General features: G+C 41.0%; 1 protein-coding gene across 1 annotated transcript in view; it reads right to left on the bottom strand.

Moving 5' to 3' along the window:
* The window catches only part of LOC129701218 (heparan-alpha-glucosaminide N-acetyltransferase-like), a 44,104-nt gene that overhangs the window by 14,837 nt on the left and 7,138 nt on the right, over positions 1-22,129 (bottom strand). The window contains 9 exon segments of the mRNA XM_055642327.1: positions 1,216-1,331; positions 3,504-3,664; positions 7,231-7,261; positions 8,320-8,396; positions 13,115-13,221; positions 14,715-14,784; positions 17,027-17,096; positions 17,937-18,064; positions 21,468-21,607. Coding sequence (XP_055498302.1) covers positions 1,216-1,331; positions 3,504-3,664; positions 7,231-7,261; positions 8,320-8,396; positions 13,115-13,221; positions 14,715-14,784; positions 17,027-17,096; positions 17,937-18,064; positions 21,468-21,607 — 900 coding nt within the window.

Raw genomic sequence — 22,129 nt, forward strand, 5'->3', positions numbered from 1 at the left:
ATACTCAATGACGGCCTCTACAGCCATCTGTGGCAGTGAATTTCACAGATTCACCACCCCCTGACTAAAGTAATTCCTCCTCATCTCATTTCTAAATGTATGTCTAAAGGGGCTGCTGCACCATTATGGAAAAGCAGTGAAGCAGTTGTTCTTTTAAAGAAAACAAACATATCGAAACTTCATGGTCACTTTTTTTGCTTGAGACAAACTCTCCATTTGTGGACTGTTTTATAAACTGAAATCATCATGGGAGGACTTGAACTCGCATTCAAGCTGTGTTCTCTAGCCTTTCACTAAATGACCGTCTCTAAGCACTTGCTACTGCAGAGCAACTGCAGAACAGTTACCCAAACAAAACTGGCATTGTATTTGTATTGATACTTCATAATGCCTTAAAGAGCCAGACCAACACATTGGAATCCATTCTGTCACCACAATATACTTCAGTAAACCCCCTCCCACTCCGACCTCTCTGTCCTGGGTCTCCTCCATGGCCACAGCGAGCAACACCGGAAATTGGAGGAACAGCACCTCATATTCCGTTTGGGGAGTCTGCATCCCGGGGGGCATGAACATCGAATTCTCCCAATTTTGTTAGTCCTTGCTGTCTCCTCCCCTTCCTCAGTCCCCCTGCTGTCTCCTCCCATCCCCCAGCCTTCGGGCTCCTCCTCCTTTTTCCTTTCTTGTCCCCGCCCACCCCCGCCGCCGAGCAGTCTGAAGAAGGGTTTCGGCCCGAAACGTTGCCTATTTCCTTCGCTCCATAGATGCTGCTGCACCCGCTGAGTTTCTCCAGCTTTTTTGTGTAACCTACTTCAGTAAACTGGCTGGCAGCAATGGAGATGCCGGGATTGAAGGCTAATTCCTGCTCATCAGGCACCTGTTTACTTAACCAAACTAACAGAACAGGAACAAGTGCAGCAGCATTAAAAAAAAAAAAGTAACCCCCTCCTTCAACAATCTCACCTAATGCCCTCAACAAAGACATAGGAGCAGTTGCCAATTTCATGGTTCAAAATATCTTGAAGTAAATTAGTCTATTGGAAGCAAGATTGCTTAAAACGTATGCATGCAACAATTGGAATATCTTGTAAGTTGGCAATTCTTCAACAGATTTGACATTGGTGTCGAACTGACATCCACAATTTAATAAACGTAAACCATCTAACCACTAAGCCAAGGTAAAGAGATATGCAATGCTTTTTTTTTTTTTTTTACCAAACCAAGACTTTCAGGATAGCCTTTTCCACATAGAACTTCCAGAACAGCAACCACACCGTATGTGAGACCAAGCCTCTGAAGCACGCCGGGGATTCGCAGAGTGTCCCAGGAAACTGCAGGAGGAAAAGCAGCACAGAATTAGAACAGCTCTTCAGCCTATCAAGTTTGCCCGTTAAGCAGCAACTTTGCCACTGGCATAATTCGGCCTGGAACAAGTTCCATATATTCTTAATCCGATAAACTATCAAAGACAACACCTTCATGAGGATTTATTTCAAACATGGCATTTCTACGATGAGAATAAATATCCAACTATATTTATATTATTGATAATAGACTAAAGACAATAGCTGCAGGAGTAGGCCATTCGGCCCTTTGAGCCAGCACCGCCATTCACTGTGATCATGGCTGATCATCCACAATCAGTACCCCCTTCCTGCCTTCTCCCCATATCCCCTGACTCTGCCATCTTTGAGAGCTCTATCTAACTCTCTCTTGAAAGCATCCAGAAAATTGGCCTCCACTGCCTTTCGAGGCAAAGAATTCCACAGATTCACAACGCTCTGCATGAAAACGTTCTTCCTAATCTCCGTTTTAAATCGCTTACTTCTTATTCTTAAACTGTGGCCCCTGGTTCTGGACACCCTCAACATCAGGAATGTTTCCTGCCTCCAGCGTGTCCAAACCATTAATAGCCTTATATGTTTAATAAAGATCCCCTCTCATCCTAAATTCCAGAGTATACAAGCCCAGCTGCTCCATTCTATCAACATATGACAGTCCTGCCATCCCGGGAATTAACCTCGTGAACCTACGCTGCACTCCCTCAATAGCAAGAAAGTCCTTCCTCAAATTTCAAGACCAAAGCTGCACACAATACTCCAGATATGGTCTGACTAGTGCCCTGTACAACTGCAGAAGGACCTCTTTGCTCCTATACTCCTCCTCTTGTTATGAAGGCCAACATGCCATTCGCTTTCTTCACTGCCTGCTGTACCTGCATGCTTACTTTCAACAATCTTGTTTCCAATAGACTTTAAATATGTTTTAATTCTACTTACATCAGAAAATATTTTGGACAGTTTATGCGCCCTATGGAAGCTCCTATTCAATTTGTTTATTTTTCTTAGGAATAAACCCAGACTGGAATGGACACAATCTTTGTTTGCTTCTGGTTTCTGATTAAATATAGTCAGAGTCATACAGCATGAAAACACGCCCTTCTGCCCAACTTATCCATGTCGACCAGGATGCCCCATCTACACTAGACCCACCTGCCAATGTTTGGTCGATATTCCTCCAAACCTTCTAAAACTTACTAGTAAAGCTCCAAGGCTTACAATGGTCTCAACCTTTGATTAGGATACATTTGCACCTGAAAAATATTGCAAGCTTAACATATTTTAAGAATTTATCTAAAATGGGTGCAATATTGAAATTAGCCATGTGCTCCAATGGCTCTCCTTTAACCAGTCTCTTCACTTTATTTACAGCTTTAAATAATAATTCATCTTTTGCATTCAACTAGAATCTTAACAACTACTCCAATCTCTGCTCCTATGAAAGACAGAACATAAGAAAATAGGTTTCTATTGCAGTCATAGACCTCAAGGATGCAGCAGGCCATTCAACTACTCAAGCCTGCTCTGCCATTCAATATGATCATGGCTGATCTGACCCTAGCCTTATCTGTTCTGTGCCTGGCCCCTTAGTCCAAATATTCACTGTTCTTTCAAAAATGTATCTTCTATTAGAAATAATCTAGTTAGCCTTTACTGGCTGGCCAATTTAAAATTCTACCACAAGGTTCAAGGTCAATTTATTGTCACATGTACCAATTATGGTACAGTGAAATTTGAATTACCATACAGCCATACTAAAAAAAACCCAACAAGACACACAATTACATAAAAGTTAACATAAACATCCACCACAGCGGACGTATGTGCTGACATGTAATCTGAATAATCAATGCTCATTTTCACACTTGGCACTATGGTCAAGTTGCTACGGTAATGGACTAACAAACAGTTCTGGGCAACCACCAATTAGAGGTTGAATTTCAAGATGACAGCTTAGAAGTTGAAGATCAACCTCGTAAACACATCAGGTTTAAAAAAAATACAAATCAGAGTAATGATAATCCTGAAATGACCAGATTGTCATAAACACCCATCTGGTTCATTAATGTCCTTCAGTGAATTAGTCTTTCAATGTCCTTCATTAATTCAAAAAACAAAATCACACTGTTAAACATTCATGCATGTCTCTAAATCAGTACTTACGTGGCCCCTTGCAATAATTTGGGTTGATGATAAAGATGCCGAGTAATATTAGGGCTGCAGTTCTCCAAGCAACTTTAACCAAAAGTTTCCACTTGGAACGGTGAACCTGCAATGCTGAGTTCAGGGACAGTGCAATGGAAGTTCCCATGATAAACACAAACCTGGGACAATAGAAAGCAGGCACATCAATATTGAAAATCAACAATTTATTACTTTTCACACACATAGATACACTTCCCACTCCTTTCCTTTTGGGGTTGCTCATTTCACATTTCATAGATGCTGTCAAGCCTACTGAATATTTACTCTATTTTCCTTTCACTTTGCTTAATTTATCTTTGAAAAACAACAAGACTACAAAGTTATCAGGATTCATGGTAATTATATGCAACGTATTCATATTAAACATAAAGTATTTGTGCTATAACATCAAGCCCAATGTCAAAGTAGTATCTACACTACCTATACACATTTAAGTTATAGGACAATAATTAACTTCATATACAGTAATAAGCTATCTACATGGTAACAAACACACAAGCTAAACGTTTAACCAAGAAACCCAATCCATATGCCACATGAGAATCCAAAATCCCTTTTCAAAGTTAAACTATGGGACAACTAAAAAAAAATAGGCGTATATATGTCAGGATATCATTGGGGTTATCCAATGGGCACCTTCCTTAACAGGTGTTTCAGTGAGTTAGGCTTAATTATAATAATAATAATAATAATGCATTTTATTTGCTGGCGCCTTTCTGGACACCCAAGGACACCTTACAAGACATAAAATCACAATACATTTATCAATATTAAAATCAAGTTGATTAAAAACAAAAAAAACAAAACAAAAAAAATACACAAAACATTTTAAGTCATTAAAATCAGGGTGAACATGGTGGAAGTTATGTCGGGTATGCTAATCTAAACAGGTGTGTTTTTGAGTTGTGATTTGAATTGATGGATAGTGTCCAGGTGACGGATGGGAGGTGGGAGAGTGTTCTAGAGACGTGGGGCAGAGCAGCTGAAGGCTCTGGCACCCGTGGTTCTGAGTCTAAATGTGGGGACAGTTAAAATTGCAGCTGAGGAGGAACGAAGTGACCAGGAAGGAGTGTATGGTAGCAGCAGGTCAGAGAGGTATTGGGGAGCAAGGTGGTGTAGGGCTTTGAAGGTCAGCAGTAAAATCTTGTAGTTAATCCGGTGGTGCACAGGGAGCCAGTGGAGCTGAGTGAGGATGGGTGTGATGTGGTCCGATGACCTGGTGCGGGTGATGATCCGGGCTGCAGAGTTCTGAATGCATTGGAGGCGATGAAGAAGTTTATTGGAGGTGCAAGTGAGGTGGGCGTTGCAGTAATCGATGCGGGATGTGACCAGAGCGTGGATGAGGACTTTTGTATTGTCTTTGGAGAGGGAGGGGCGGAGTCTGGAGATGTTACGGAGATGAAAGTATGCAGAGCGTGTGATATTGCTGATGTGGGGGCCAAAGGAAAGTGTACTGTCCAGAATGACGCCGAGACTTTTGACATGGGAGGAGGTGGGTATGGGTGAGCCATCAACTGAAATGGTGAACGGGTGGGTTTTGGAGAGTGTGGACTTTGTGCTAATTAGCATGATTTCTGTTTTATTTCCATTGAGTTTTAGAAGGGAGTGACATCCAGTTGCTGATAGCTTGAAGACAGGTGGTGAGGTCAGTTGGGGGAAGGGAGGTGTTTGGTTTTGTGGAGAGGTAAAGTTGTGTATCATCGGCGTAGCAGTGAAAATTGATTCCAAAATGACGGAGAATATTGCCAAGAGGTTGAATATAGATGATAAAAAGCAGTGGCCCCAGCACCGATCCCTGAGGAACACCATGGGTGACTGTGGCAGTTATGGATGTGACTTTATTTCCCTGGATGATCTGTTTTCTGTCATGTAGATAGGACCTGAACCAAAGTAGTGCATTGTTGTTGATGCCGGTGGCAGACAGACGTCCCAGAAGAATTGGGTGGGAGATGGTGTCAAAGGCTGCTGTGAGGTCGAGGAGGATCAGGATGGATAAGTGGCCGGTGTCAGCTGCGAGAAGGAGATCATTTGTAATTTATACCAAGGCTGTTTCAGTGCTTTGATTGTGGCGATAACCGGACTGAAATGGTTCATAGAGGTTATTATTTTGAAGGTGGACTTGAAGTTGTGTCACTACTGTCCTTTCCAGAGGTTTAGTGATGAATGGGAGGTTGGATCAGAACCTGTTTTTTTTTTTAGAATCGGGGTGACAGAAGCTGTTTTGAGAGATGTAGGGACAGTAGCAGTTGATAGAGAGGAGTTAATTATGGACGTTATGATGGGTGAGATAGAGGGCAGACAGGATTTAACCAGGACAGTAGGGATGGGATCAAGCAAGCAGGAGGAGTTCTTGGACTTGGTGATGAGTTTAGTTATTTCTTCGACTGTTGGAAGCTGGAAAGTAGATAGGGTGGAGAGTGGGGAGTCCAGTGTGGAAGTCCAGGGTGGGCTGTTGTGAGCAGAAGGTGAGAAAGAGTTCAATTGGTGATGAATGCTGGTAATTTTGGTACTGAAGTCCAAAAACGTATTACACTGAGCAGTGGAGGCGAGGTGATTCTAGGTTTCAGGAGGCTTAAGTAGTTTGTTGACAGTGGAGAATAAACTCTGAGTGTTATTTTCACTGTTAAAACACCTCTATATAAATATCTATCTATCTATCTATCTATCTATCTATCTATCTATCTATCTATCTATCTATCTATCTATCTATCTATCTATCTATCTATCTATATATAAAACTCAAATCAGTCCGCCTGCAGTACGGATCCCTTCCTGCCTTTCGATTCGTTGACGGCTGCTCTTTCCTCAGCTTACAACACTTCGAAACAATGTTGCAAGACAGGTACACTGAACTTTTCACTGCTGCAGCAGGCAGGGATTTTTTTAAAGAGGCAGGGCAGTGGTGGAATCTTACTTTTCAGAACGGCTTCAGTTCCATTGGAGGAGACGGGTGCATGGTGGAATATTGGGTTGGGGGAATCACACCATTGGGGGAGCAGACCCAACGGGTCCGCACTTGGTCTAGTTAAAATATAAAACTCTCGTGCCATCCGACCGGCTGCCTTTCTGCCTTTTGATTCGTTGACGGCTGCTCCTTCCTATCAGCTTCCAACACACTTCAAAACAAAGTTGCAAGACAGGAACACTCTGAACTTTTCACTGCTGCAGCAGGCAGGGAAGGTGCAATTGGATTTTTTTTTAAATCCACTGCTGAGGGAGGCAGGGGAGTGCTGGAATCTTACATTTGGGAACGGCTTCAGTTCCATTGGAGGAGACGGGTGCATGGTGGAATATTGGGTTGGGGGATCACACCATTGGGGGAGCAGACCCAACGGGTCTGCACTTGGTCTAGTATCAAATAAATCTCCCATATATGCACTTTACTTTTTAGGTTAATGCTAATTTGGTAACTTTTACAAAAAGAAAAGGGAATTCCATTAAAAAGGACACTAAAACAGCCCTGATCTTCAACTAATACCAGTCTCCATGAGGACATGGATTAGAACTTGATTAAAAAGTTACGTCTGTGCATCCAGAGTGGAATTTGAACCATTGCACTTTCGTTTAGAGAAACCATACTTGCAACTGAATTAACACAAATGTTTAATATTAATCATTGAGATAATTATTAACCTAAAACTACAATCTTGTCTAAAGCAAAAATAACTCAAAAAAAAATTCTTACCAAGGAAAAACTAAATCTGCCACTGTTAATCCTGAAAGAAAATTCAGAATATATTAGCATAACTGATGAAAACTGCACACATAATATTTATAGATTAATAAACCAAGTGAAAGCCATTTGCCTGTGCAGCATTTTGATGAGTTTACATAAAGCCAGTGAAAGGGTACAACCACTAACTGTAGCAATCATTATCATCAAGCTGTATTTATAACGTCTGGTCCATGTACGTGCTGGCAGATGTGCAGTTTAAATTGGCATCCTGCGCTGTATTGTGTTGTTCTATGTTTGACATCCCAAGGTGCCATCTTTAATGACATTGTGTGAGGCACCAAGACACTAGGAAATATAAAGATGACAAAAAGCCTGACTAAACGTAGACATAGAGTGATACCGTATGAAAACAGATCCTTCGACCCAACTTGCCCACACCGGCCAACATGTCCCAGCTACACTAGCCCCATTGCAAAAGTTCCAGCCTTAACTACCTCCTCTGGCAGCTTGTTCCATAAATCCATCACCCTTTGTGTGAAAAAGGTACTCCTCAGATTCCTATTATATCTTTTCCCCTTCACCTTAAACCTATGTCGGCTGGTCCTCGATTCACCTACTCTGGGCAAGAGACTGGGTATCTACCGGATCTATTCCTCTCATGATCTTATACACCTCTATAAGATCACCTTTTGCACTCCAAGGAATAGAGTCCCAGCCTACTCAACCTCTCCCTATAGCTCAGACCCTCTAGCCCTGGCAACATCGTCGTAAATCTTCTCTGTACCCTTTCCAGGTATGTTATTTGGATATCTTGGTAAGTTGTAGGTTTAAACGATAATTCTGAAGGACAATAGAGGCAAAAAGGCAAACCTGGTTCAGAAGGGATTTCCAGAAGATTACCAATCTTTGTGTATCAATACAATGATCAATCTGGCATGACCAATGAACATTTTAAGCAACAACAAAATAAACCTTCGTCACATGCATCGGCAAAAACAATTTATTCACTGTATGGAAGAACTGGACAAAGAGACAGTGATGGCAACATGCACTAGAATAGCGATCACAGTCACATACACACAAAAAAGTCTGACCCACCATTCCAACTTTCATGTTTGAAGAACCAGTATCTTCCACCACCATAGTTAACAAAGATCATGATCACCAAAGCAAACCTGGGAAAGCATAGAGAAAACTGGTTACATTTTAACCAACAATCCTACCAATAGTGCTGCCTCCCTACCTCGAATCAGGTGAAAAACACGATCAAACAAGCAAGACACACAATATGTTAGCCGATTTATAAGTATTAAATCACTGCTTTCATCATTCTGCATTTCTATTTATAACAGCTTATTGGGGTCAGTGGCACAGGAATGCAACTACATTCATATAATTATCTGTTGAGGGATAAAAACATCACAGATGTCAATGGTATGCTGTTGCCAGTCTGTTTCACCGGCTACACCAAGTGCTCAATTGTAGCATAACAGCATTAAATCTCTTGCTCTAACCTTGCACTATACGTTGTTCCCTTATCATGAATCTAAATAGTGCAAATGGCTCGATTGTAATCATGTACAGGTGCACAACCTTTTATCCGGTGTTCCGGAAACCGGAAAACTCCGAAAACCGGCCATTTTTTCCAGGATGTCGTCTGCACACCAAAGCTCGCGTTTGGCGCCAAACTTGACCCGAAACGACCCACGGTCAACCCAGGTCTGTACTACTGTAGCGGCTGCCTCCTCCCCGGAGACCGGGGAGACACTTAAACATCTGTAAATCATTGCTTAAATGTTAGTCAGTTAGTTTGGAGGGCTTTTATGTGAAGGGGGGGTTGAAGGGGTAAACTTTAATTCTTAGTCCCCTACCTGGTCAGAGAGGCGGGGAGCGGTCAATGCCTTACCGGGTCGCCGTGCAGTAAGCTCCGCAGCGCTGTGGCCGCCAACTCCCAGCTGGGGCTGCGGGCGGCGCCGGTTGTAGCTCTGACCCCGGCAACTCTACCCCTGGCTGCGAGGCGCTCCAAATCCAGCGCCGCCCACGGCCGGACGCCCGCCCAGCCCCAGCTCCGCAAATGTTGGGAGTCGGCGGCGTCGCAGCGCTGGGATACCAGCGGGAAGCGGGCAATGCCTTACCGGGTCGCTGTGCGGTAAGCTCCAGGGCGCTGAGGCCGCCTTCTCCCAACATTCGCGGAGCTGGGGCTGCGGGCGTCCGACCGCGGGCGGCGCTGGATTTGGAGCGCCTCGCAGCCAGGGGTCGAGTTGCCGGGGTCGGAGCTACAACCGGCGCCGCCCGCGGCCGGACGGAGCCCCCAGCTCCGCGATGTTGGGAGTCGCCGACCAGGTAGGGGACTAAGAATTAAAGTTTCCCCCTTCACCCACCCACCCCACCACCACCACATAAAATCCCTCCAAACTAACTGACTAACATTTATGCAATGATTTACAATGATTCCCCGGTCTCCGGGGAGGAGGCAGCCGCTCCAGACTTTTCAAGCCGCCCGCGCTACCTACCTAATCTACGCTAAAAATCTTCCATTCGGAAATCCGAAAATGTCCGAAATCCGACAAGAGTCTGGTCCCAAGGCTTTCGGATAAAAGGTTGTGCACCTGTATTGTCTTTCTGCTGACTGCATAGCACACAACAAAAGTTTATCACTGTACCTCGGTACACATGACAATAAACTAAACTAAATAACCCACCCAAATAACCCAATGCTTTCTTGTATCTTACGTAGATGCAAGTTGTAAGCCATCAGGGCTGAAACAGGGTTAAACATTGTTTTATTCATAAAAAGGGTATTACATAAAGTATATCATAAGTTAATGTTTTGTAGGATTAGAATTAGGCTACTCGGTCCATCGTCTACTCTGCCATACAATCATGGCTGATCTATCTTTCCCTCAATCCCATTCTCTGGCCTTCTTCCCATAGCCCCTGACACCCTTACTAATCAACAATCTGTCAATCTCCGCCTTAAAAATATCCATCGTGCCAACTTTCTAGCTGCCAAACATTGAAGGATGCTGAACAATGAAACTTGTCAAACTCAGTTTTCATTCACACTCATCTATTGTGAACGATCACAAGACCTGCAGCATCATTGCTTATAGACCACAAATACAACAAGTACACTGGCAAAAACAAAATTCCATTATGGAATGAATGACAGCAAGTTCTATTGTCACTGCAAGATTATAATAATTGTGTGTGCTTAATGGCACATAAATCTATATATAGAATATAAAACACAAAAACAAGCCAAGAAGTCAACTAAACAATGCCGCCATTTATGCCCAACACAATCTCCTCTCATCCTACCAGCCTCATCTCAGCCTTTGAATTTCCTATTCCTTTTTCAATAGCATACTTCCATGTAATTATGTCAAATCCTCTTTATTGCAGAAGTTCTACATTTCTAAATTACTTCCCATTAAATCTAGGAGTAAATTATCTTGAATGTATTGCCTTTTAATCTTTCACATGGAACTAGTCTCTGTGTATCATGATGAACACATTCTTAAGGATCCCCAAAAGATCAGTTCATTAGAATCCTTACTTCCAAACAAAGCCTCAATCTATTCAGTCTTTCTCATAACTTTAATCTCTCAATCCCAAATCTTCACATGGTTTTGAAATCAGACTGCCAAGATATTAAGCAACCATTTGCACCAAGAATGCAATATTTGAGTTCCCAAACAACAAGTGAAAAAACAGATTTATGCGCAGATTTCAGGTAATGCATCCCATACTGGGATTCAACAACATCTAAACTTAAGTAAGTTTAAATTTAAGTAAGTAAGCTTATTGGCCAAGTATTCACATACAAGGAATTTGCCTTGGTGCTCCGCCCACAAGTAACAACATGACATACACCCTTGCCAAATTGTAGCATAACAGCATCAAATTAATCTACGTGAACTTTCACCCTTGCCAAAATCCAATAGTCGTAGAATTTAGACACTTTAATATTTTAATTCCAAAACAATTCAGTCATGGATTTATAGGGACTGGGAACCAAAACAAGGAATTTAGACACATAGGTCTTCTTCAGTTATGAATGTCAGGCTTATGGACGTCATATAGAAGCGAAGGAGCATTTGGGAATGCAGCGGGATGGTAGAAAATTTATTTGCCTGCTGATGCATGGCTGCAGGCATCTAATGCCGGGTTTAATGCAGCATGCACATGGGTCTTCTCTCTTCATAGCCCACCCCCACACCAACAGTCATAAATTCATAAGATATAGGAGCAGAATTAGGCCATTCAGCACATCAAGTTTACTCCGCCGTTCAATCATGGCTGATCTAGCTTTTCCTCTCAACCCCATTGTCCTGCCTTCTCCCCATAACCCATGAACTCCTTACTAATCAAAAATCTGCCAATATCCGCACTAAAAATATCCATTGACGTCCTCCACAGACATCTGTAGCAATGAATTCCACAGATTCACCACCTCTGATTAAAGAAACTCCACCTCATCTATTTTCTATAAAGTACGTCTTTTTATTCATAGGCTGTGCCCTCTGGTCCGAGACTCTCCCACAAGTGGAAACATCCTCTCAACATCCACTCTATCCAGGCCTTTCACTATTCAGTAAGTCCAACTGCAACAGCCAGGAGCTGGGCCGAGCCGAGCCAAGCAGAGCTGAGAGCGCTGAGTGGACTCGTGCCCTGGGGCCAGCTAGCAGTTTCTCTTCCCCCACCTGCTCATTCTCCCGTCACAAACTCTTTCTCTGTCTTCTTCTTGCGTATGGCGTGCACAGACTAAAGTTGTAGGACAACTTGTTCTATTTGATCTTATTTGATTGCATTCGTTGAAACAGGGCCGAGGTTGCAAACTTCCACCCCAACTCTTTCTGTAATCTCCGCCCACAGAGGTTTTCGTTCATTTCCAACTTAATTGAATAGCAGAAGCAGCCAGTGGGGCTCAACGGCCTACTCCTGTGATTTTATGTTGAGAAGTATAATAGCATCAGAAGCTAGACATCAAGCTAGAGTGAAGACACCATTTAGTGCCTCAAAAGAGGCAAGTTTTGAAGTGATGCACAGAGGTCAATGGAAAGGGGAACTAAAACAAGATATTCATATAGTTGATTGATTGAAAGATAAAGGTTGGAACCAGGATCTTCGGCCCACCGAGTCGATGCCGATTACTGATCACCCATTTACACTAGTTCCACACTATCCTATTTTTGCAATTTGCCACGGCTAATTAATTTACAAACCCACACATCTTCGTGGGTGTGGGAGGAAATTAGGGAACTCTGAGAAAACCCACATGGTTACAGGGACAACGTGCAAACTCCACATAGGCAGCACAGCGACTTTGGCGCTGAGACAGCAGCTGCAACTGCAACTCTACCAACTGCACCACTACCAACTGCACCACTACCAACTGCACCACTACCAACTGCACCACTACCAACTGCACCACTACCAACTGCACCACTACCAACTGCACCACTACCAACTGCACCTCTACCAACTGCACTCTACCAACTGCACCACTACCAACTGCACCACTACCAACTGCACCACTACCAACTGCACCACTACCAACTGCACCACTACCAACTGCAACTGCACCACTACCAACTGCACCACTACCAACTGCACCACTACCAACCAACTGCACCACTACCAACTGCACCACTGTGCCACCCATTGCATCATTGCACTTTTTGTAATTTAAAAAAAAAATAGCAGCATAATTGTAGCAGGCAAGGGCAGGTGCTACACATCAGGATTCTATAAATCTGTGACAGTAAGCTTTCTTTCCAGCAACATGGAGCACAGTAAAGGACTTCCTTTAAAGGTTTCAATCAACTGTATTTTAGGAAAATAAGTAATGTACTGCATGGCCTATGAAATAGTCTAAAAATGGACTTACCCTCGCAAAGTGTCAAGTGAACGAAGGCGGCGGGAGCCTGCATTATGTCCAGGCACAAGGTTACTTGGACCCGTGCTGTCAGCCACACGGATTGGTGATCCCAGCTCCTTTCAAACAAAGCATACACGCTTTATAATAAAGATGTAATTGTTATAGCAATCAACACAAAGAGGAAGAGAAACCATGCTATTTTCATAAACAGATGCTATTTATGTGTAGAAAAAAGAACACTTCCTTACGCCCACAGTCTAAATCAGTCTGCGATATATCTCCTTACCAGGATGTACAGTCCAAGTTTTGCTCATTTTCCTCTCCATACCCAACTTTAAGATTAACACTGTGACCAGGGCTTAAATATCTGAATTATCAGGACTTGATTAACCACAATTAACCAGAACAGCACACAATATTGGCATTGTGATCAGATCAGAGGCTTTATAGTTTAACTTCCTCATACTTGTACTCTTACCAGTTTGGTTCAACCTCACCTTTGTTCAGCATTAGAAGGGACTTGGACTCAAAATATTAACTCGGTTTCCCTTTTCACCGATTCTGTCTGACCTGTTATGTTTCAGATTGCCAGCATCTGCATCTTTATTGTTAAATGTTATTTACTGATTAGGAATTCAGTCTAATATCCAATCTCTTTCATTCTTAACTAATACCGTGTATGCAATATCCACGTGATGCCCTTCTCCTATCTTTATGTAATCTTAAGCAAATAAAGTTATTCATTACTATATTATTGCTGTATGACTATATTATTCAAAAACGAGGTTGAATAAATTTTATCCAAACGTCTCTCCCAGATGCGATAAATGTTTGTTTCAAAACGCTAATATAACACATTCATTTGTAGGATGTACAAAGTTGAATAAATTTTGGAGTGATATATTTGATATATTTACAAAGATTTTCAAGTCAAGAATAGAACCCAAAACGGAATGGATTATATTTGGAATAATAGGAGAAGATACCAATTTAAATAAAGATCAAAATGTTTTTTTTAATTATGGGTTAATAATTGGAAAGAAATTGATACTTAAATTTGGGAAAAATACAACCACACCAACTGTTAAAATGTGGATTAGGAATATGATGGACATAGCACGCCTTGAAGAAATGAGACTCCGACTAATAGATAAATATGACCAATTCTTAAGGAGTTGGTCTCCTTTCATCGACTTTTTGGAATCATGTGATGCAGCGGTACCATAAGGATTGCTGATTTCAGTTCATGACGCGGATAGATCTACATCTCCGAATACAGATTTGAAAAATTCTCTTTTAAGGGGCCTTCTCTTCTATTTCTACTTTCCACTTTCTCTCTTCCTTTTTTTATTTTTTATATACACACTTCACGTTTTTCTACTCTCTACCATCTATTTTTCCACTTTTTCCCCTTTCTATTGTTCTCTTTTTCTTGTCCTGCTTACTTCCTTCTTATAACATAAAACTAGAGGTTGTACATAGAATGGATTACGGTATTACATAGTTGGCACCTAAAATTAGGTTCCACTGTACTGTTTTGTGCTGTATTAACTTCTAATAAAATAAACCAAAAAAAAAAAATAAAAAAAAAAAGTTATTCATTACTCACAGAGTTGATTAACCGCTCCATCTCCACTTGATTTGATAGGCGGGACAATAGGTTTTTAACAGGACTCAACCTGAAGAATAAAGCAAAATTCAGCCTTTTCCCATTTCTTTATCCCGAATTGATAGAACATGTTGTATGCACCAAAGAGTTACATATGAGCAATGCACTATACTTTGAAATTCAGTTTAATGTAAGAAAATAAAAAAGTAGTATTCAAAAAGTAGTGCATCAGAATTTCTAACCCCAACTATTCCATCATATCAACCTCTTTTATAAATAACTGTTCAATAATTGAGGGAGCTGAAGCAACAGTAGGGGTTTTTTTTCATCTCCATCTGAGTCCACCTCCAGTCATAGAAATTGCAGCATTGACAGATAATTCACATTTTACATCCCTTTGCAAGTACATTATGCTTAATCTAAAATCCCTTTATTCCTCTTCAACCACCCAGTAAACCATTTTGAGAAGTCTGTGTGGATGTCATTTCAGTCTAATACCAGTCATGTATTCCACACCTTACTTGTCAGAAGCATTTTATCATAACTTTCCCTTCATCTAATGTAGTGCCCTCCATAATGTTTGGGACAAAGACCCGTCATTAATTTATTTGCCTCTGGACTCCACAATTTGAGCTTTGTAATAGAAAAAAAATCACATGTGGTTAAAGCGCACATTGTCCAATTTTATTAAAGGCCATTTTTATACATTTTGGATTTACCAAGTAGAAATTACAGCTGTGTTTATAGATAGTCCCCTCCCCCATTTCAGGGCACCATAATGTTCACAGGCATTTGTAATTGCTCAGATGTGTTTAATTGCCTCCTTAATGCAGGTATAAGAGAGCTCTCAACACCTAGTCTGTCCTCCAGTCTTTCCATCACCTTTGGAAACTTTTATTGCTGTTTATCAACATGAGGACCAAAGTTATGCCAATGAAAATCAAAGGAGCCATTATGAGATTGAGAAACAAGAATAAAACCGTTAGAGACATCTCTTATACCTGTATTAAGGAGGCAACACACCTGACTGATTACAAACAGCTGTTAAGCCATGTGTCCCAAACATTATGGTGCCCTGAAAGGGGCAGCTATGTATAAACACAGCTGTAATCTCTACATGGTGAAACCAAAATGTATAAAAATGGCCTTTAATAAAATCTGACATTGGACACTTTTACCACATGTTTTTTTCTATTACAAATCTCAAATTGTGGAGTACAGAGGCAAACAAATAAATGATGGGTCTTTATCCCAAACATTATGGAGGACACTGTAGATCAGGTGCTCCAACAAATAGATTAGGTGGACGCACAGAGTCTCTTGCCCAGCGTAGGGGAAATCGAGAACCAGAGGGCATACGTTTAAGGTAAAAGGGGAAAGATTTTACAGGAATCTGAGGGGCAACCTTTTCACACAAAGAGTGATGAGTGCATAGAACGTGCTGCCAGAGGTCTTGAGGCAGGGACTATTTCAACATTTAAGAAGCAATTAGACAGGTACATGGATAGGATAGGTTTAGAGGGATGTGGGCCAAACACAGGTAAGTGGGACTAGTGTGGATGGGACATGTTGGTCGGTGTAGGCATGTTGGGCTGAAGGGCCTGTTTCCACACTATATGACTATGACTGTATAAATCGATCTTAATTCATTACTTGGTGGATACAATCTATATCCATTCCTCTATTACATTTTAGTGCTATCAAAACAGGATTTGAACAAAATGAAACTGGCTTGGTGGCAGTTAGATATTGATCAAGAGCAGAAGGCCATGGAGGGAAAATTGCAGAGATTTATTATAACATCAAAGAGCACTGAAAAAAATGCCACTTTTATAGTTTGGATAAAGATAGTCAAGCGAAACTCCAACAGGTCAAAACAATAATAGGATTTTGACATAATAGATTTGAAAAAACTGTAGTCAGCTGGCAGCTAAGTTGGAAATGAAGTTAATCACAGAGAGAAACAGGAGCAGCTAGTAACACATTATGTAGATAGTTATTAAATTTGGAGTGATTGTCCTGGTGTCGGTGAATGAAGAGGAATCTATTGGAAATGAAAGAACATAAAAGAACATGGAGATGCAGATTGCAGCCAAGTATTCTTCATGCCAGCATTTACAATGCTAATCACTTAACAGGAACTTGTTTAACATGATAAACTAAAAAGATTTACAGCTAAAATACTTTAAGTGCAGCCATGAGAATAATTGTTGACAGCTGTGACTCTGCAGCTAACTTTTCTAGACAGCTCGATAAATGCATGCTAAAAATTATGTTCATTCATTGAGTGATTCTTAAATTATTGCACTTACCCCTGCAAGACTTGTCCTAAACATACAAAAATGACCAATCCAAGGTAGGCAAGGAATGCATATAAAATTGCTGTGGAATTAACATAAAAAGTTTATTTTATAAAGTCTATATGTCATTATAGCACATAATCAGAAAGTCTGAAAAGTTAAAGCATAAGTAAAAAAACAGAATTTGTGCAAATGGGAAGTTTACTTAAATATATCATATAAGATATTGTAATCAGTACTTCGTATATGAATCTTTAACATGCACATATATTCTGCATATAGCTGCATAAAGAAATCTTGTTTCATTCTCTCTCATGAAATCGAAGTATCTTGTTCCAGTTCTCTTGACAAAATACTCTCTAAGACAGTGATTAAAGTGCTACTTGTCTCTCTCTCTGAACTTGTTTCTGCACTTGCGAAAAGCATTAAGCTTCTTGCTTTAGAACAATAGACAATAGGTGCAGGAGTAGGCCATTCGGCCCATCGAGCCAGCACCGCCATTCAATGTGATCATGGCTGATCATCCCCAATTAGTATCCCGTTCCTGCCTTCTCCCCATATCTCCTGACTCTGCTATTTTAAAGAGCCCTATCTAGCTCTCTCTTGAAAGCATCCAGAGAACCCGCCTCCACCGCCCTCTGAGGCAGAGATTTTCACAGACTCACCACTCTCTGTGAGAAAAAGTGTTTCCTCGTCTCCGTTCTAAATGACTTACTCCTTATTCTTAAACGGTGGCCCCTGGTTCTGGACTCCCCCAACATCGGGAACATTTTTCCTGCCTCTAGCGTGTCCAAACCCTTAACAATCTTATATGTTTCAATGAGATCCCCTCTCATCCTTCTAAACTCCAGAGTGTACACGCAGAGCTGCTCCATTCTCTCAGCACAAAATAAAAAACAGCAACTCTTCATAATGTACATACAAATATTGTTGTTGATGGGTTCTTTGATGGTAGAGATATTGCAAGTCACCAATCCATTTGCATCACTCCGGTTGGCCTTTTGCACCCATAAGTAATAGTGTCCAAGCTCACCAAAGCTTTCATGGACCCTGAAAGAAGCATACACAAAGGTAACTAAAATAAGAACTGAACATTCATTTTAGATACTCATGCTTCAAAATGATTTTACTCCACTTTTCCAGACTATTTACTTCCCAATTGAATTTTTATATTTATGCATTTTTAATAATGTTGCTCTTGTACTTTCATTAATGCCCTTTATTTCTAAATATAAATATTTGTTTTGAAATTAAAGGAATAATCTGTTGTTCCCCTTTACAGCTCTCAACCCATCGTTTGTTTCTAAACTGGCCCTGACATCTCTTGTTGCCTTGCACCATATCTTTTGCCATTTTATGCCTTCCACCCTATAACATACTTTTCCTTGTATATTTTTTGTCCCTTTTCCACCTTCTTTTCATTAAAACCTTGCTCTACCTCTAAGCTTGCTCCAGTTCAAATAATCGGCAAGCACCAGAAATTTTTCAATTTCTCTCTCTACAGATACTCCTTGATCTCTGCAATATTTTCTATTTCTACTATATATATATATATATATATATATATATATATATATATATATATATATATATATATTCTACTATCTATCTATCTATCTATCTATCTATCTATCTATCTATCTATCTATATTAGTTTAATAACTTAAAAAGCAGACTAAAGAATTGGGCAAGCAGAAGAATTTAAGGAATTGGATCAAGGATAAGCTATGATGCTCTGTCTACCTCCATCATTCAGGAGCAGATCTTTGACATTGTCCACTTTGTTGCCCAGGCCCCATTTCTCTTGATTTCCTTGCAATACAAAAATCTATTAGTCTATGATTGAATACCTCAAGCCCTCTAGGGAATTCCAAAGATTCACATTTCTTCGAATTTGTTTCCATGCAGAAATCATGACCTGGAATTCTGTGCCTCAAAAGGGATTCAATAGTGACTTTCAATCAAAATTGGACAGATAGTTAATGGAGAAAATATAACACAGATGCACAAAGAAATATGTGAACAGACAAGATTGCTCACAGTGGATTTAGATTTGAAATGGCCAATGTTGAATCAAATCTAGTCTAAGAAATATTATAGAAACATAGACATAGAAACATAGAAAATAAGTGCAGGGAGGCCATTTGGCCCTTCGAGCCATGGTGATCATGGCTGATCGTCCCCAATCAATAATCCGTGCCTGCCTTCTCCCCATATCCCTTGACTCCACTAGCCCCTAGAGCTCTATCTATCTCTTAAATCCATCCAGTGATTTGGCCTCCACTGCCTTCTGTGGCAGGGAATTCCATAAATTCACAACTCTCTGGGAGAAAAAGTTTTTTCTCACCTCAGTCTTAAATGACCTCCCCTTTATTCTAAGACTGTGGCCCCGGGTTCTGGACTCGCCCTACATAGGGAACATTTTTCCTACATCTAGCTTGTCCAGTCCATTTATAATTTCATATGTTTCTATAAGATCCCCCTCATCCTTCTAAATTCCAGTGAATACAAGCCTAGTCTTTTCAATCGTTCCTCATTTGACAGTCCCGCCATCCCAGGGATCAATCCCGTGAACCTACGCTGCACTGCCTCAATCACAAGGATGTCCTTCCTCAAATTAGGAGACTAAAACTGTACACAATACTCCAGATGTGGTCTCACCAGAGCCCTATACAACTGCAGAAGAACCTCACTACTCCTATACTGAAATCTTCTTGTCATGAAGGCCAACATTCCATTAACTTTCTTCACTGCCTGCTGTACCTGCACGCCAAGTTTCAGTGACCGGTGTACAAGGACACCCAGGTCTCGCTGTACCTCCCCCTTACCTAACCTAACCCCGTTGAGATAATAATCTGCCCCCTCGGTTATTCCGGTTCTATCTCGGTTCTAAATGATTGGCACTTTAACCAGAAACATCCTGAGCACCAAACTGCATCCTCCAACCCCTCCCAAGCTATAGATACCCAAGCTAAAGGAAGCAAGCTTTCAGCTTCTAACCTGTCAAACCCTCCAAAACAAAAACAGGATAGGCCAATTTGGTTTCTCTTGCCCACATCCTTGTTGATCTTTAACAGCAACACTTTCTTGCACCGAACCAAGAACTCAATCCCCTTAACATCAAAAAAATATTTGATTCTTGCCCGTTTCATTGCTCCTAATTTTCAGTTGAAGACTCAGAACTAGACCAAGTCAAGAATTTGCACCAGAGCCAGACCAATCATGCCAATTTAAACAGGAGCCATTCTTAAATGTGCTATTCACACGACAATTATATTAAGTCTATCATCTTAACATGAATAAATTACTGAAATGGGGCATCATGCATTGACTTGAACCTAAGTGTTTAGTTAGAACATAAGCCCTACTCACATAATCAGGTGGCCAGGCTCTACTCGAGGAAATTAATTCACCAACATTTACGCATGGACTGATGAATGGAAAATAATATTCACACTCAGGCAGGACCAAACAATGATCAACTCTAGTCTGTAACATCTATCCTTGATATTCAATGGAATTACCATTCCCAAATTCCTCTCAGCAAGATCCTGGGAATCCTAGTGACCAGAAACTCAACTGGACCAACAAGATAAACCTTGTTGCTCCAAGCAGGATGGTTGGACAATCTGCAGTGAGCAACTCACCTTCTGACACTACAACCTAACCATCTGAAGCAAGAATACTTGCTACTTGCCTGGATGAGTACGGCATCAATTAATTTCAATAGGTAACCCCCTGGATTGGCACTACCCAAAATACTCGTGTTCATAAGTTACAGGAGCAGAATTAGGCCATTCAGCTCATCGTCTACTTCACCATTCAATCATGGCTGATTTATCTTTCCCTTTCAACTCCATTCTCCTGCCTTCTCCTCATAACCCAACACATTTACTAATTAAAAATATGTAAATCTCCACCTTAAAAATATCCATTGACTTGGCCTCCACAGCCCTCTGTGGCAATGACATCCACAGATTCACCACCATCTGAAATTCCTTCTCATCTCGCTTCTAAAGGTACATTATTTTATTCTGAGGCTATGGCCTCTGGTTCTAGACTCTCCCACCAGTGGGGGCATCTCCACATCCACTCTATCCAGGCCTTTCACTATTCGAAAAGTTTCCATGAAATCCCCCGCTCATGTTGAAATTATTTTTCATGACTAGTCCAACGGTTCATTACTGACATCAAACAGGCCAAGAGCAGTACTTGTATATGAACACTATTGCCAGCATATATCCTGACAAGTTTCTGACTTGGAAATTTACCAGACGTTCACCGTCAAGGTGTCTAAATCTTGCAACTTCCTCCCAAGTAACTGTGGGAGAACCTTCATTAGAAGGAGTGCAATGGTTTAAGCATTAACACCTTCTCATAGACAATAAGGATGTGCAATAATTGCTGTCCTTACCGACACCACCCAGATCTTAAAAGTTAATTTTAAACTAACCTGCACACCTCAACTGTCATGTTCAGCTGTATTGTGACTGCATGTTTGGTGCTAATGGCAAACGTTGAATTCCCTGGTTGTTTTTGTTGATGTTCTCCAACTTTCTCTGAAGGAACGTTACCAAGGTTCTGAAATATGCACTGAGAAACAAAAAAATAGATAAGTAAAACATTAGCTCTTAATCTATACTTTCCTATACAATTATTTTAACATATTATAAACCCGATCACAGGAGATGTAACCAATAATTAGCACCAGAAAATTGAAATGTACTCAAGTTTAATCTAATATCTCTTCCATCACTATTTAAATTGGGTCAACTCAAGAAGTTATGGGCGACCCCTGCCTTACATGGGGGGGGGGGGGGGGGGGGGGGGGGGGGGGGGGGGGGGGGGGGAGAAGCTAGTTGTTATTCTGTATCTCAAATAGTTTGATGGTGATTCATTAATTCCATAAGGGTGAATTTTTGTTACCTGTGCTGTTGTTACATGGGGTTTGCCTTATGCAGCACCTTTAAAATCCTATAGCACAATTTGATGCTGTCACACATGGAGATATGAAGAGCAGCATTGCTTAACAGCAACTTAACAGCTTTGATGTATAGAGGGGTCTTGGGGTCCAAGTCCATAGCTCTCTGAACACAGGTAAATATGCAACACAAG

This window comes from Leucoraja erinacea, chromosome 1, assembly GCF_028641065.1.
Source record: "Leucoraja erinacea ecotype New England chromosome 1, Leri_hhj_1, whole genome shotgun sequence".
Taxonomy (NCBI): domain Eukaryota; kingdom Metazoa; phylum Chordata; class Chondrichthyes; order Rajiformes; family Rajidae; genus Leucoraja; species Leucoraja erinaceus.